Below are 16635 nucleotides of genomic sequence, written 5' to 3'. Positions count from 1 at the left end.
ACAATAAATTAAAACCACAGAGGAAATTAATCATTTAAAAATTTTTTATTGCAGACTTAATTCAGTGCACAAATGAGATGAATGTGAACATCCCACAGTTGGCAGACAGTTTATTTGAAAGAACTACTAATAGTAGTTGGGTGGTGGTCTTCAAATCTCTCATTACAACTCATCATTTGATGGTGTATGGAAATGAGGTAAGCAGAATTTTTATCGAACGAGTATACTGATGTGTTGACTTATTGTTAGCTAGCTTCTCTCACTGAAACTTCAGAAACAGCTTCCAGGTACAAAGGTCAAGGTGCCTAGCCAGAAATATAATTATAGACCCTGTAATTTGAGGAAAGATAGCCTGTAAGCCAGAAAGTGAAAAGTGGGTCAGAGCACAGAGGACGTCAATAATGGATCAAGAAGCAAAGATTAATGCCTAGAAATGGGTTCCGTAAGCATCCCTGGTTTTTGCTGGTCCTGTTTATAGACTATATATTTGTCTATATCCAGTTGTTCTTTTATTATAGCCCAGTTAGATTTTTTGTTTGTTTGTTTGTTTGTTTTGAGACGGGGTCTTGCTTTGTTGCCCAGGCTGAGGTGCAGTGGTACCATCATAGCTCACTGCTACCTCAAATTCCTGGGCTCAAGGGACCTTCCCACCTCAGCCTCCCATGTAGCTGGGATTACAAGTGTGTGCCACCATGCCTGGCTTATTTTTAAATTTTTTTGTAGAGATGAGGGTCTTTCCATCTTGTCTTAGGCTGGTCTCGAACTTCTGGGCTCAAGTGATCTTTCCACCTTAGCCTCCCAAAGTGCTGGGATTACAGGCGTAAGCCATCACACCCAGCTTTAGATTCTTGTCTGATCTCATATAGTTGTTTATGGAAGCACTTTGCCTACTTCAAAGCTGTGATATTTAGAACTAAGATGGCATTTGCTGAGAGGGACTTATTGAAGTGTGCCTTCTTCAGCAGAGAGGTGTGTCTGAAGCCTTTGTTGCCTAAAAGGGTAACAAATAAGATACATAAGCTTTTGAAATTCTCTGTTTTGAGAGAATCATCTTACTTTCCGTGATAGCCTAGCAGCTAATTTTTTGGTTCATTTTCTCAGCTCAATAAACTTATTTGTAAAATTGTATTAACAGGAGCTTTTCAAGAACATCTGAGTAGAACTAGATAAATCTTCATCGGTATGTGCCTTAGAAAAATGCAGCCCGGGAAGATAACCCTCTAGAGATGAGAAAGAACTTTAGTCATTGATAGTTTTCTGAGCATAATGACTTATGGACATCCATCATGTCGTGTGTTACTTTGGGCTTTTCAGTATTGAAACTATTTTTTGACAACTACCAATATAGCATTATTAAAGTTCAAAATTAAAGCAGGAATTTACCCACAACTTTATTGTTCCAGCATGTCTTACTATTGGCACATTTTGGTCTTCCCTCTAGTTCTTGTCCAAAAGTATTTGTATTTTTTAAATGGCTATAATCATAATGTAGATAAAATATACTTAGCTTTTTATATAATATTACACTATCAGCATCACCATGTTGTATTTTTTATCATCTTTAATAACTATGTAATTGATCATATAGTTCACAATTTTTAAACTATTTTCCTTGCTAGAAATTGAGTTTTCTGATTCATCGTTATACCACCACATTGAGTGATTTTGTTTGTAGTTTTTAATTTTTAAAAATGATTTCCCCTAAGTGTTACCTGAAATGTGATTACTAAGTCAACAGACATGACCATTTTTAGGACTTATGTTAGTTGCTTTCTAATTCATTATAACCAGTTTATAGAGCTAATAGAAATGTTTGGCTGTATTAGCTTAAATGTAACTTGAAACATCTTAACTAGGATAATAGTTTTTACTTTTAGCAAGAATATGTTTAGTTAAGATTATGATTATTCTGAAGAATTCCAGGTGTGTATGTACTTTTCTTCTTCTTCTTTCTTTATTTATTTGATGTAGTTTATTTTTTAAAAAGAAAAAGCCACAAATATAACCAGCTACACTGCCAGATAAACAAAGTATCAATAATGGCTTTCAGAGGCTGTAAATAAGGTAATTGATAGTACTAGAGGCAAAATGTTAATAAAGACAAAACAGAAAGTTGACAGTCATTTTGTAGATTGACTGACAGGGGAAGAAAGATAGCATTTTAGTGTGTTTTTTTGATAAACTCATGTTTAGCTTCCTGTAGGTAGTTAAAGCAAATTCCATGCTCTGTTCATTTTTTATGCTAGTTTGTACAACCTTCAGGTGTTCCCATTGGCAGGTGCCATTAATTTGTTAGAGGCTGTACATAGGATTTCACTATGCTGTGGTGATTGGAATACCATGGAGTGGTGGTTCTCAAAACTGAGTGGGGAAGGGGGATGATTTTTTTTCCCTTAGGGGACGTTTGTCACAACTGAAGGGGATGCTGCTGGTATCTAGTAGGTAAAGGCCAGGGCTGCTTCAAAACATCTTACAATAATGCACAGAACAGGCTGGGTGCGGTGGCTCACGCCTGTAATCCCAGCACTTTGGGAGGCCAAGGTGGGTGGATCACCTGAGGTCGGGAGTTCGAGACCAGTGTGACCAATATGGTGAAACCCTGTCTCTACTAAAAAATACAAAAATTAGCCAAGCGTGGTGGCGTGCATCTGTAATCCCAGCTACTCAGGAGGCTGAGGCAGGAGAATCGCTTAAACCCGTGAAGCGGAGGTTGCAGTGAGCGAGATGACAGCTTTGCATGCCAGCCTGGGCAACAAAGCGAGAGACTCCATCTCAAAAAAAAAAAAACAGAAAAGAAAAAGCAGTAATGCACAGAGCAGTCTCCAACAACAAAGAATTACCTGATTCGTTGTCAGAGTACTCAGGTTGAGAAAGCTGGCCACAGAGAAAAATCTCAAAAGGTAAGGCTGAGCAAGCGTTGTGTTATAGACCCTTGACACGAGGCAGGTAGGTACTTCTATACTGTTGTTCACTTACCAACTGGGTGACTTGGGTAAGTCACTTCTGGAGCTTCCTCAATAATATGATAGTACCTTCATGGTAAATAGAATTGACCAAGGCTTTTATTATAGTATGACAAGTTATAGGTGATTAATACATGAAAATGTAGAGTTAAAAATTTGTAGATGAAATTAGAAAAGAGAAGTACCAAGCATGGATTTATTATAAAGTGTTTAATACCATTTTGGGTAAAATAATTTGAAATATGTTCTTTAAATATTTTGTTATGAAAAGTTTCTAATATACACAATAGTAGAGTGAATGGTATAACAAATGCTTATGTACGTAATCACTCACCTTCCACATTGCCATTCTTTAAATGAAGTTTTAGGATAATCCATTTCAGGTTACCGCTTATGACCCAAAATGGGAACCTGTGAAGCCTTATTACTTGCCAGAGTGTTGGCATGGTGCTCAATTTAATACCATTTTGAATATCATTAGGATGCTGTTGAAAACAAAATCAAAACTTGATTAAAGCCATATATGTCTTTGCAGCTAAATATAATGAAGGTAGAAAGGACTAATAAAATGAAAAGGAAAATTTAGATTTATTTTCTCTAAAATCATGAATAAAATGGCCTGGTAGACTAAATTATTTACATTAATTTAGAATGCAGAGGTAAAGAAGAGTCTTATCAAAATCTATTAAAATCATAGTCTAATATTGTCTTACGATATTTTTATAACTTTCTGAAACACTATTTTAGGATAATTGTGAAATGAGTCTTCAGTTTGCACATTGATTTTCAAAATCCTGGTTTGTTAGTTTGGGGTGATCTCAGTTGTACAAGTCTGATTTGGGGGCTGGGCACAGTGGCTTATACCTATAATCCTGACAGTTTGGGGGGCCAAGGCGGGAGGATTGCTTGAGCCCAAGAGTTCCAGACCAGCCTAGGCAATGTAGTAAGACGTTGTCTCTACAAAAAATTTTTTTAAAAATGTGAGCTGGACATGCCTGTAGTCCCAGTTACTTGAGGGCGAGGGTGAGGGGTGGATGGTGGGTGGGGCTTCGTGCAGAGATGGGAGGATTGCTTGAGAGCAGGAGGGTGGAAAGCTGTGATCACACCACTGTACTCCAGCCTGGACGACAGAGCGAGACCCTGTCTCAAAAAGAAAAAAAAGAAAAAAGGACTGATTTTGGAGGTGATGGTGTACATCCTAGTTGATTATTAGCCTCTACATGCATTAAAAAAAAATGAAGAAGAGAGTAAAGGAATCCTAAGAAGTGAAGTTGAAAGGCATTTCTTTAGCTATTTAGAGGCTGTATATGAAGGAGACTAAGGTTATGTACTATGGTAAGCACTTCAGAGACCATTTTGGCAATATTGAGAAGATGAGCTTTTACATATGTGCTGGCCTAATAATTCATCCCTAGGTACATATCCTGAAAAACTCATATACTCATATACTTATGCATGGAGACCATGAAGAAATATGTCAATACAACTTTGTTAATAATAGCGAAAATTAGAAAGTGTATCCATAATAAATAAATGGATTTATGATGATTGGAATATTAGAACATCATTTAAAATGAAATGTTAAGTGGGATAATTCTTAGGGAAAAGTTGAGTTAAAACACATTGCAAAGAGTAAGTACACTGTGATACTTGTGTAAATTTAAAATAGAAAACAATTAGATAGTTTATAGATACTTGTTTATCTAGTAAAATGGTGAAAACCTGTGTGAAAGTAACGTATACCTGTTTCAGAAAAGTACTCACCTCTGAAGAGGGAGGGAAGGGAGATTGAAGGTGTGGTTCTTCAATGGAGGCTATAATGTTTCGATTCTATGTAAGATCTGAAGTGAGCATGTGAATTTGTTTAATCTGGACAGTGGGTAAGAGGATCTCTATTGCTTTCTTGTATGTTTAGAAGTATTTTGTTTTTTTTTAAAAGCCAAAACTTTGGTATACCATATGGCTGTTTAAAATACAGATGCTACCTGAAAATGATTAGCTATAGTTTTAGTATGCTGTAATAAAACCAAAACTACTGGTTCCACTGCCTATTTGCTTTTATTATTTTGACTTCATACTATAATATATCTGTGGGCATTAGGCTTTAATAAATTCTCACATGCTAGTGAAAAATATGTATTATGTTTTTAGGTTTGGTAACTAGTTAATGGAAAGAGTGAGGATGAGAAATTTAAACTAGATAAGCTTAATGGAATGCATTAACCATAACTTTTCCTCCTAATTTTCGAATTAGAGTTTGTGAGATGGCAGCACCTTAATATGATGTAATTATTTTTTTTTCCAGCGTTTTATTCAGTATTTGGCTTCAAGAAACACGTTGTTTAACTTAAGCAATTTTTTGGATAAAAGTGGATTGCAAGGTAAAGATGACTTTTTCATTATAGAAAATCAAAAGAATGACACCCACATGATGATTACTCCAGAGCAGAACTCTGTCTTTTAGAACACGTGCTACTTTAAACCTTATATTTTAATGAAGGTTGTAGGAAAGAAAAAACTGTCTTTTAATTTGAAGATTAATATTAATTTTCCTACCAGATACTCAGAGCTCTCTGAGAGGGATTACAGAGTAGTTATTTGAGAGCATGAATTCTGGAGCTGGACTGTCTGGGTTTGAATCTCATCTTTGCTGCCTACCAGCTATATGAACTTGGGCAGGTTACTTCATCTCTGCATCAGTAGAATCGAGTAATAGTGATAGTACCTACCCAATGAGATTGTCATGAGACTTAACCTAGTTAATTACTACAAAGTGCTTAGAAAAGTGCCTGGCACACAAGACATGCTATGTAAGGCCGGGTACGGTGGCTCATGCCTGTTATCCCAGCACTTTGGGAGGCTGAGGCAGGTGGGTCATTTGAGGACAAGTGTTCGAGACCAGCCTGGCCAACATGGTGAAACCCCGTCTCTACTAAAAATACAAAAATTAGCTGGGATTGGTGGTGCATGCCTGTAATCCCAGCTACTCAGGAGGCTGAGGCAGGAGAATCGCTTGAACCCAGGAGGCGAAGGTTGCGGTGAGCCAAGATCATGCCACGGTGAGCCAAGATCATGCCACCGCACTCCAGCCTGGGTGACAAAGCTAGACACTCAAAAAAACAAACAAAAAAAGAAATGCTATGTAAATATTTGCTTTCATTGTTACTATATTATGTTTCATTCCAAGAAATGTAGTTGGAATATTACATGTTTTAGTAGCTAAAGTGGATATAATTTATTGAGATGAATTGTTCCTTCATATTCTTAGCTGTTTTCTTACTGATGTTTTTTTGAGACGAAGTCTCGTTCTGTCACCAGGCTGGAGTGCAGTGGCATAATCTTGGCTCACTGCAACCTCTGCCTCCCGGGTTCAAGCGATTCTTCTGCCTCAGCCTCCCGAGTAGCTGGGACTACCCGCATGTGTCACCACGCCCAGCTAATTTGTGTATCTTTAGTAGAGATGGGGTTTCACCATGTTGGCCAGGATGGTCTCCATCTCTTGACCTCATGATCTGCTTGCCTCGGCCTCCCAAAGTGCTGGGATTACAGGCGTGAGCCACTGCGCCCGGCCTGTTATTTTTTATTTAGTAAATTGAAATGGACATAATGTGGTTATAGCTGTCCATGCACATTGTCTTAATGGGATCTGTTTTACTTAGTTCTATAACTAGGCTGTTAGCATTATAGAATGTCAGCTTTAGGGAGAACCTCATAAAGGATATGCCAAATGAGTTGGGAATATTTAACAGTGAGGCTCAATCAGGGAAATGTCTTTAGAGAAGGTGAGATTTGTGCTGGGCTTCAAGAGAAGGATGAGAAGATGAGTTGGCTTAAGCACAGGTACAATACATGGATGTGAAAGTAAGCACAGATACACAGATGTATATGGATGTGAAAGTCATTCACATGGATATGAATATTTAAGATTTACAGAGCAAATGAATGTGAATAGAATATATATGAATGGTGTATTTGAGAACATGTAGTGGCAGGTAGCCCTCAAGAAGCTGTTCAGAGCCAAAATCAAGCACAAAAATTTTTTATAGAGTTGGAATTTTATAATGCAGTAGAGAGAGGAGGGGAGAGGGAATTATGTGTTACCAGGAAAGCATCATAGCTTAGTCAAGTTAGATCAGAGTAAGCCAAATCTTGAAGATGCTGAGACTGTTTCATTTGTTCTGGTTATCTAGTGTAGAGTTAATCAGGGCCTGAACTGTGGTTCTTCTGGAGGTGTAAAAAACAACAACAACAACAACAACAAAAAAAAACAGTGGGATTTTTTTTTTTTTTTTTTTTTTTTTTATGTGACTGGCTGTATTTGAGTTTGGAGGTGTTCAGTCCAATACTTGTTTCCCTTTGGTAGGTGCAAGTATTGCTTAAAATGAATTTAATACCCTATCTTCCAGACATTCTAGAAGACCAGTAATCTATACGTAGGACCCAGTGTTACAAAATGCATTATATTTTAACAAGAGTTACGGCACTCTAACTTAAGGAAAAAAATTAAAACAGTAGACCCCCCTCTCTTGAAAAAAAATTTTTTTTTTCTTTGAGACAGGATCTGGTTCTGTAGCTGAGGCTGGAGTAAAAGAGACCGGGGCTTGCTCTGTCACCTGGGCTGGGTACAGTGGTGTGATCGTAGCTCACTGCAGCCTCGAACTCCTGGCTCAAGCAGTCCTCCCTTCAGCCTCCTGAGCAGCTGGGATTACAGATGTGCACCACCACGCCTGGCTAATTTTTTTATTCTTAAATATTTTGTAGAGGTGGGCTCTTGCTCTGTTGACCAGGTTGGTCTTGAACTCTTGGTCTAAAGCGATCCTCCTAAGCCTCCCAAAGTGCTGGGATTACAGGCATGAGCCACCACACCTGGCCTCTTTTTGAAACCTTAAACAGAAGCCAGATATATATTATAGATAAAAATGGAGTGTTTCTATTTTCAGGGGCATGGAAGAAACTGCCTACTCATCCTTTAATTTTCACTTCCTCCCTCATTCAGTTCATTTTAACTTTAAAAGTCTATGGAAAACAAGATGCAGAGCACTGCTCTAGGCAGAGTTTATGCATATATTCAAGTAGGTTTTTTGTGTCTTATTAGCGACTGATTTCTCATTTTCTTAAGATGGAAATTAAGCAATTCTAGTGATAAGGTTTTAATAATTTCAGTCTTTTTATGTAGAGGAGAGGTTGAGCCTTGAAGGATGAGAGGTATTTACCCTCTTAGGATGGGGTATAGTAGATAGAACCATATAAACTGAAGAGCTGAGGAATGTGATCATGTAACACTTGACCTGTACAGTAGTAGATATGAAGTCATATGAAAGCAGTATTTTTTTTTTCTATTTTGTTCACTGATTTTTCTCCACTGGTACTTAATAGGCACTCAATAAATATTTTGCTAAATAAATGAACTGGTGATGTTGAAATCCAGTTAGTTTACATTTTAGTTGCTTTTGGTATTGTCTTTTAAAAGTAGCAAAGATCAAGTAATTAAATTTGTTAGATGAATATGAGTTAAAATAAAATGGGTTCACTTTTCAATGAGGAGCAAAAATTTATAGACTTCCCTGAGCCAGGCAATAACTAAAACACAAAGTTTTTGGTGTTTTTTAAAAATAATATTGATTAGATTTTATGTTGCTGAAGTTTTCAAATCAAGGTCATGATGAAACCAAATCTTAGAATGATTTGTGTATTCATTTAGAAAGTTTCATTGAAAACATTCATATAATTGTTTTTGTTACACCCTAAACTTGCATATTGCCATTTCTTATATTACACAGTAATTTTTTATACTTTTTATAAGGTTGGCACATACAAGTTATGGTTCTAAATACAGCTAAAGATTTTAGGAGTATAAAAATTATGTAAAGTTGCTTGATTTGAGGAATGGGATTGTGGTTCCATAGGATGTTAAATTTGAGTTGTGAGATTATCAAGTTGTGTAAAAGAACATGTTTTTCTAATTCCTGATGAATAAAGAATAGGAATATTGAGAGAAACAAAAGAAACTTCTTACTTTAGTGAAGTTCTAAGGGAAGAGGTTTTTTTTTTAAAGCTATATAGGACTTATCTGATTTAAATATGAAGCCTTAAGAGAATTTAATGGTAATGTTATTAATTAGTTACTTAATTTACATACTAAATTGAATTGAGATATCAAGACATTATAGCCATTGGATACAATGAGTTGTTTTTCTAGGCATATTGGGATTTTTAGTCATTTATAAAAACTTGTCTCTCTCTTTGTTTTTTGTTTTTTTTTTGTTTTTTTTTTTTTTACAGGATATGACATGTCTACATTTATTAGGCGGTATAGTAGATATTTAAATGAAAAAGCAGTTTCATACAGACAAGTTGCATTTGATTTCACAAAAGTGAAGAGAGGGTGAGTTAAGCTTTTTTTGACATCTAATTGATTTGAATTTTTAAAAATGTAAAACATAGGAGTTACTAGATTATGAATTACGAAATTTTAGCCAGTTTTAAAAGATGAGCCTCATTTTTCTTTGATGAAGTATATCAAGTACTTTTTGTGGTAGGATTTGTTTTTAAGTTCTTTTTATAGCACCTTTATTGAGATATAATTCACATAACAAAATTTATCATTTTAAAGTGTGTAATTCATTGGTTTTTAGTGTATTTACAAAGTTGTCCAACATCACCACTAATTTCAGAACATTTTTATCACCTCCACAAAGAAACTCTATACCTGTTAGCATTCATTTCCTATTCCCTCTTCCCCTAGATCCTGGCAACCATGAATCTACTTTCTGTGTCTCTGGGCTTGCCTATTCTGAACATTTCATATAAATGAAATTATGCAATATGTGACCTTTGTGTAGCATAGTATGTCCAAGTTATAGCATCCGTGTTATTTCATATATCAGTATTTTATTCCTTTTTCTAGCCAAATCATATTTTACTTTATGGACATATACTGCATTTTGTTTATCTGTTCATAAGCTGATGGCCACTTGAATAGTTTCTACTTTTGACTATTAGGAATAACGGTGCTGTGAACATTAGATTTTATGTGGATTATCTTTTTAATTCTCTTCGGTATATACCTAGAAGTGGAATTGCTGTGTCATATGTTAACTCTTATGTTTGTCATTTTGAGGAACTGCCAAGTCATTTTTCAAAGCAGTTGAATAATTTTACGTTCCCACCAGCAATGTATGGCACTTTCAGTTTCTCCCTATTCTTGCCATACTTGTTATTTTCTGTTTTTTTGCCTTTTTTTTTTTTTAATGGTAGCCATCCTAGTGGGTGTGAACTGGTGTCTTGTGATTTTTAGTTTGCATTTCCCTGATGGCTAATGATATTGAGCATTTTTTTTGAGCTGTTGAGTATTTGTATATCGTCTTTTGAAAAAATGCCTCTTCAAACCCTTTGCCCTGTTTTTATTTTTTATTTTCACTTTTTGAGACAGTGGCACAATCCCAGCTCACTGCAGTGCCGACCTCCTGTGCTCAAGCAATTTTTCCCCCTCAGCCTGCTGAGTAGCTGGGAACACAGGCATGCAACACTATGCTCAGTTAATTTAAAAAAAAATTTTCATACAAATGAGTTCTGACTATGTTGCCCAGGCTGGTCTTGAACTCCTGGGCTCAAGCAGTCTTCCCATTTTGGCCTCCCACAGTATTGAGATTATAGGCTTGAGCTACTGACCTGGCCTTTTGCCCATTTTTAAATTGGGTTACTTGCCCTTTTTATTGTTAAGTTGCAAGAATTTAAAAAAATATGTTCTGGACACCAGTTTCTTATCGCATAAATAATTTGCAAATATTTTTCTCCCATGGCTTGTCTTTTCAGCTTCTTGTTGGTGTTTTTTGAAGAACAAACATTTTTAATTAATTAATTAAGTGTGTCTTTTCTTTCCTTTGGTTGCTTGTACTTTTGTAATCGTGTCTAAGAAATCATTGTTTAATCCAAGGTCACAAAGATTTACTCCTACTTTTTATTCTAGGAATCTTGTATTTTTTGCCCATATAGTTAAGTTTTTATCTATTTGGAATTAACTTTTGTATATGGTGTGAGAGGTGAGTCCAAATTTATTCTTTTGTATGTGGATATCTAGTTATCCCAGCACCATTTTGTGAAATTACTCTTCTTTCCCCATTGGATAGTCTTAGCACCTTGTTGAAGATGAATTGACCATAAATGTAAAGGTTTATTTCTGGAGTTGCAGTTCTGTTCTGTTGATCTGTATGTATATCTTCATGCCAGTACCACATTGTCTTGATTACTGTTGCTTTGCAGTGTGTTTTAAAATTAGAACGTGTGAGTCTTCCAACTCTATTCTTTTTTTTTTTTCCCCAAGATTGTTTTGGCTGTTCTGGGCCCCTTGCATTCCCATGTGAATTTCAGGATCAGCTTTTTGATTTCTGCAGAAAAGATAGCTGGGATTTTGTGGGGGATTGCATTGAATCTATAAATCAGTTTGGGGAGTATTATCTTCTTAACGATTAAATTTCTAGTCTATGAACAAGAGATGTCTTTCTGTTTATTTGGATCTTTTTTCATTTATTTCAGTGCTGTTTTGTATTTAAGCTTTCTTTTAATATTAAATGCAGAAGATGCATTTAATTTTTGCTGCACCCTAAATAACAATCATCTTAGTACATGATCCGTTCACATGAATGATATAGTCAGTGCTTCTATAACTGATAACATCTGATATGCAGATTTTTTCCTAGGATATAGGATGAGGGCTCAGGAGAAAGCCACTGAAGACATTCTTAGCAGCAGTGATGACCCTTGTAGCTATGAAGGCCTGTCTTGAAGGGAATCCGGCATGTACAGAAATAGTCTGGTGAATGCCTTCCTGAGCCACTCTGCTGCTCATTGATTCCAAAGGTCTAAGCAATTGATGTGTTCCTTTAGATTGTTATATTGAAATTTTAAATTAATGGACTGAAGTGAAAAATTTAGTTAAAATATAGAGGTAACCTCTTAGTTATGCAAGAAAATTTAAAGCTGAATTTAAATGTTCTATGTTACCATTCCAAATCCATCAGGAGGCGATTATTTTGGAATATACCTAAAGTGAATTCTACAGATTTTGTTTCACATATTTAAGCACTTTGTAGAAGATTATGGTGGAGAACTTTTTTAGAAGTCTGATTTTTAACCTCTGTATCCTGTCCAATAATATTTCACTGTAAAGTGTCTTCAGTAAAGTTGATCTTCAGTGTATTTACAGATTTCAGAATAATAGATTTTTAAAATGGTAACTTTTGTTCTAATTTGAAGGGCCAGTCTTGAGAATAGTTGGTGAATTTTTTTATGTAATAGAGCAGTCTTTTTTAATTGGATGAAAATAGCCCCTGATTAAGTACAATAAAATTAGTATTGACTTAGTTGAATCAAGGAGAGCCATAATTGAGTGGGGACCAAGAAGAAGCGCAAAAGTGGCATTATACGCACACATATACACATATCAGACTGTATAAATACAAAAGAAAAAAATCAAGAATATCAGGTATAAATTGAGGACATGACAGCAATTGAAATGTATTATATCATGGCAAAAACCTCAGTAGGCTACACCTTTTGGAGAGGACTCTCATTATAAGTAGTAAAGTTTGATTTATTAAGATACTTTTTTATGTTTGTAAAAGTAATAAACTTAAAATTTAAGAAAAATACCATCCTAATTCGTAGAAAATGTTAACATTTTAGGGTGTCTAATCTTTTCTGTGTGTATAAATAGAAATATGTATATAAAGGCACATAAAAAATTACATAAAAATTGGATCAGATTCTTTGAAGGCTGCTTTTCTTCCCCTGCTGTGTATTTTGGACATTTTCAATGTCTGTACACATAGATCCATCTCATTCTTTTTTTCTTTTTTTTTTTTTTAAGACAGAGTCTGGCTCTGTCACCCAGGCTGGGGTGCAGTGGCGTGCTCTTGGCTCACTGCAACCTCCACCTCCCGGGTTCAAGCGATTCTTCTGTCTCAGCCTCCCAAGTAGTTGGGACTACAGGCGCCCGCCACAATGCCCAGCTAATTTTTGTATTTTTAGTAGAGATGGGGTTTTGCCATGTTGGCCAGGCTGGTCTTGAACTCCTGACCTCAAGTGATCTACCTGTCTCGGCCTCCCAAAGTGCTGAGATTACAGGCATGAGCCGCCTCATCCGGCCTCAATCCATCTCATTCTTATGAATGGCTGTAGAATTATGTTGCAGGTGTACATCTGATTTATTCCCTTTTTTTAATCTTATAAAAGCGATAGATTGACCATCCTTTTATGTATGGTTGCGTTGAGTGTTTCTATAGAGTAAATTATTAAAATTGATGAGTCATTGAGATATATATACATTTAACATTTTAATACAAAACACCAAATTATCCTTTGTAAAAGTTATACCAAATTATTGGCTTAAATAGTTATTTGTATTCTTCTATCATCATGAAAAATGCATTCATATGTGTTTGCTTTATATTAGTTCATTGAATAAATGGTGATATTGAGCACACTCCTCCTTCCTTTTGAATGCCATATTTGTTTTATTAATCGTCTTTTGATGTCCGTTGACAGCTTCTCTATTGGGTTTTTTACTCTTTTCCATTGTGTTGAATAGTGGTAAGGACTCACAAGCTTTTTTAGTCAGATGAATCTAGGTTTGAATTCTAGCTTCATACCAATTAGATGAGAGACTTCAGTGAGATACTTTAGCTGGTTTACTGACTTTTAAAAAATAATATTACTTTGAAATAATTTCACTTCCAGAAATGTAGCAAGAATATTAGAGAACTTCTGTATACTTTACTCAGAACCACCAGTTTTTAACATTTTGCCACATCTGCATTTCTCTTTCTGTGTATATTCACACAGGCGCACACACACATTTTTTTCTGAACCATTTGAGAGTGGGTTACATACCTGATGCCTTTTATAGTTTATATCTTTTAATACTTTGGTGAATATTTTCTAAAAACAAGGATATTTTGTTATGTATCTATCAGCTTGCTAAACTTCTTTCACATGGTGGCACACAAACTGATAACTATTTATACAAGAGACTACTTGAGGCTAAAGGGTTAAAAAGGATCAACATCTTGGCACACTTATAACCCTTTACCATACTAGTATGCTGTGGCAAAACTGGGAAGGCCTTACTTAAGCTCTGAGTTATTTCATCTGTAAAATTATGATGTTAATTAGTACTTTCCTGTCAGGATTGTTGTGAGAATTAAATGGGATATTGTATGTAATGCTTAACACATAACAAACACTCAACAAATGAACTTTTTGTGTATTAGGAAAATAAATTGTTATAGGTTATGAGTATTTTTCCCTGTTTTTTAACATTGTTAAAAGCTTTACAATCTTAGGTGATCAAAATCATTATCTTCATTTTTATGTTTTTTATCTTTCAAGCAAGCTCAGTGAGCTAAAATGATTATTATGTTTTCATCAGATATATTTATGGATTCAGTGTTTTATATTTTAATCTTGGATTCATTTGGAATCTACCATGGTAGGAAAAACATGAGGTAGAAGCCAACTTTTTTTTTTTTTTTTTTGGAGACAGAGTCTCGCTCTGTCACCCAGGCTAGAGTGCAGTAACGTGATCTCTGCTCCCTTCAACCTCCGCCTTCCAGATTCAAGCGATTCTCCCACCTCAGCCTCCCGAGTATCTGGGACTATAGGCGCACGCCACCGTGCCCGGCTACTTTTTGTATTTTTTAGTAGAGATGGGGTTTCACCATATTGGCCAGGCTGGTCTCGAAATCCTGACCTCATGAGCCAACGCGCCCAGCCTTAGCCAACAATTTTTAAATAGAAATATAGTTTGGGTGGCAAGAAGACCAGACAGTTGCTTTTTGTTATTTTCTGTTCCAGAATGAAATATTTTGGGAGTTAAGAGCTGAGAGCTTATGTGTTTCATGTAAGGAGACAAGGAAAGAGAAGAGGATTCGAAGATACTTAGGAGAGGATTTTATTAGAGACGGCTAAGAGGATTGCTGGCAATGTTGAGTATTCATTTGAGGTTGATGATCATGAGTTTATGGTTTTGCCAGTTTGCCCAATTGTGCTATTTTCTTTACCAGCACTCAGCTATGTGTGTACAGGCATGGATTAGTTAGGTGTTTGCTCACCCAGGATTGTGAATTTGCCAGATGACTGAAATGCAGGGAAGAAAAGAGGGGCAAGAAAGTTAAAGGTATTGTAAAGGAGTGATTATATTAATGATCTGTGGAATTCTAAGCTAGATGAGGAAAGTAAAAATGAGAAAGGATCAATGTGGGTAGTGGTGGAGTTGAAACATTGAAGTTTCTGATGAGGTCAAATAGTTGTTACCACAGGGATACGTGACCAAAGCAGCTGAAAGGTTAAAAGGTAATTGTCACAGAACAAGGTGTCTGAATTTTACCTTTTTTTGTTGTTGTTGTTCAGGGGTAGGGCTAGGATGCTGTGGTTTCTGGGGGCAGTAAGGTTAGAATCAGGGATTTTGACATCAAGGTGTTGGATTGGTTGTCCATGTAGATGTTGAAGCTAATGAAGACAAGAAAGACAGCCAATGTTCAGATCTTCTGTGATGGAGAAGTAACCAGAGGCAAAAAAATGACATCAGTAAGAAGAGTTGCAAAAGAAGGGATGGCGTCCTCATCCCAAGCTCCAGCAGCTGGTTCCAGCCAATGCTGTTTAGCACTTGAGAGGAAACAGGCATCCATAAGTTAACACATTAGGGAGAATTAGGCCGAAGCTGATCAATAGGTGACTACTTAAGGCAGTCTAGTATTTGTTTGTTAAACTTTGTTGTATCCTACAAAGCACAATTGTTGCTTTTTATAGCTTAATTGTTTTTTGGCATCTGAGGTCATAGTTCATGGTTTATCGTAAGGTAGAACAGCCATTTATAAGTATAGATCATTTGTAAATTAGGGGAACCTGACATATTTTTTGGAAATGCCTTGTTACTCAGCCAAACAGTTATGCCATAATTTCGCAGTCTAATACACCTGGGTTTACATAATGACTCTACCACTGATTAGTTCTGTGATCTTAGACAAGTCATGTACCCTCACTGAACCTAAAATTTCATCATCTGTAAAATGGAACAAGAATATCAGTAGAATTTTTATGAGGATTTGAAAATGATAGGGCAATCTCTGAATAATACTTAGTGTGATATATAATAAGCTCTTAATATTAGTTCTGTACGTTAGCCCCAGTACTTTTCATGTACTGGTTTTTAAATCTGTTTTGGTGCTGCCAATATTTCTCTATCTTTAGAAATATCTGTTTGGAAATATTTAACAGAATATTTTATTAAAGACTGTGCACTGAAAGTATCTCTTGTGTAATAGCCAGATTTAGAATGATTTGGTAAAATTGCTCTTTATTTTGTAATAAAGTGGTTTTAGTTATAATTTCTGAATTAAAAGCCATTGCTGTTGGGTCATGAATAAAATACTTTAAATAAAACAGTGCTCTAAGACTTTGTTAACTCCTGGCCTACAGAGTGTTTAACTGTTTATTGACTTGAGGCAAATGATTATTTTATTTGTAATTTAAAAAAATGGTAAAACTGCTCTTTACACACCAATGATTGTGAGGATCAGATCATTTCATCATGTGAAAAGTGTGCTATAGACCTTGCTGTATAATGTAAACTTTTGCTTTTATGGCTCATGCTTTATGTTCTTTTTTAGTTCTA

General features: G+C 35.7%; 1 protein-coding gene across 31 annotated transcripts in view; it reads left to right on the top strand.

Annotated features, from left to right (window-relative positions):
* The window catches only part of PICALM (phosphatidylinositol binding clathrin assembly protein), a 110692-nt gene that overhangs the window by 37159 nt on the left and 56898 nt on the right, over positions 1 to 16635 (top strand). For all 31 annotated transcript variants that reach the window (XM_063671299.1, XM_054437983.2, XM_054437982.2 and 28 more), the window contains exons 2-4: positions 55 to 197; positions 5269 to 5344; positions 9246 to 9348. In XM_063671299.1, coding sequence (XP_063527369.1) covers positions 55 to 197; positions 5269 to 5344; positions 9246 to 9348 — 322 coding nt within the window. The remainder of the gene's footprint in view (positions 1 to 54; positions 198 to 5268; positions 5345 to 9245; positions 9349 to 16635) is intronic.

Source organism: Pongo pygmaeus, chromosome 9 (genome assembly GCF_028885625.2).
Source record: "Pongo pygmaeus isolate AG05252 chromosome 9, NHGRI_mPonPyg2-v2.0_pri, whole genome shotgun sequence".
Taxonomy (NCBI): domain Eukaryota; kingdom Metazoa; phylum Chordata; class Mammalia; order Primates; family Hominidae; genus Pongo; species Pongo pygmaeus.
The sequence above is the reverse complement of the archived record's forward strand: the minus strand, read 5'-3'. Positions and strand labels throughout refer to the sequence as shown.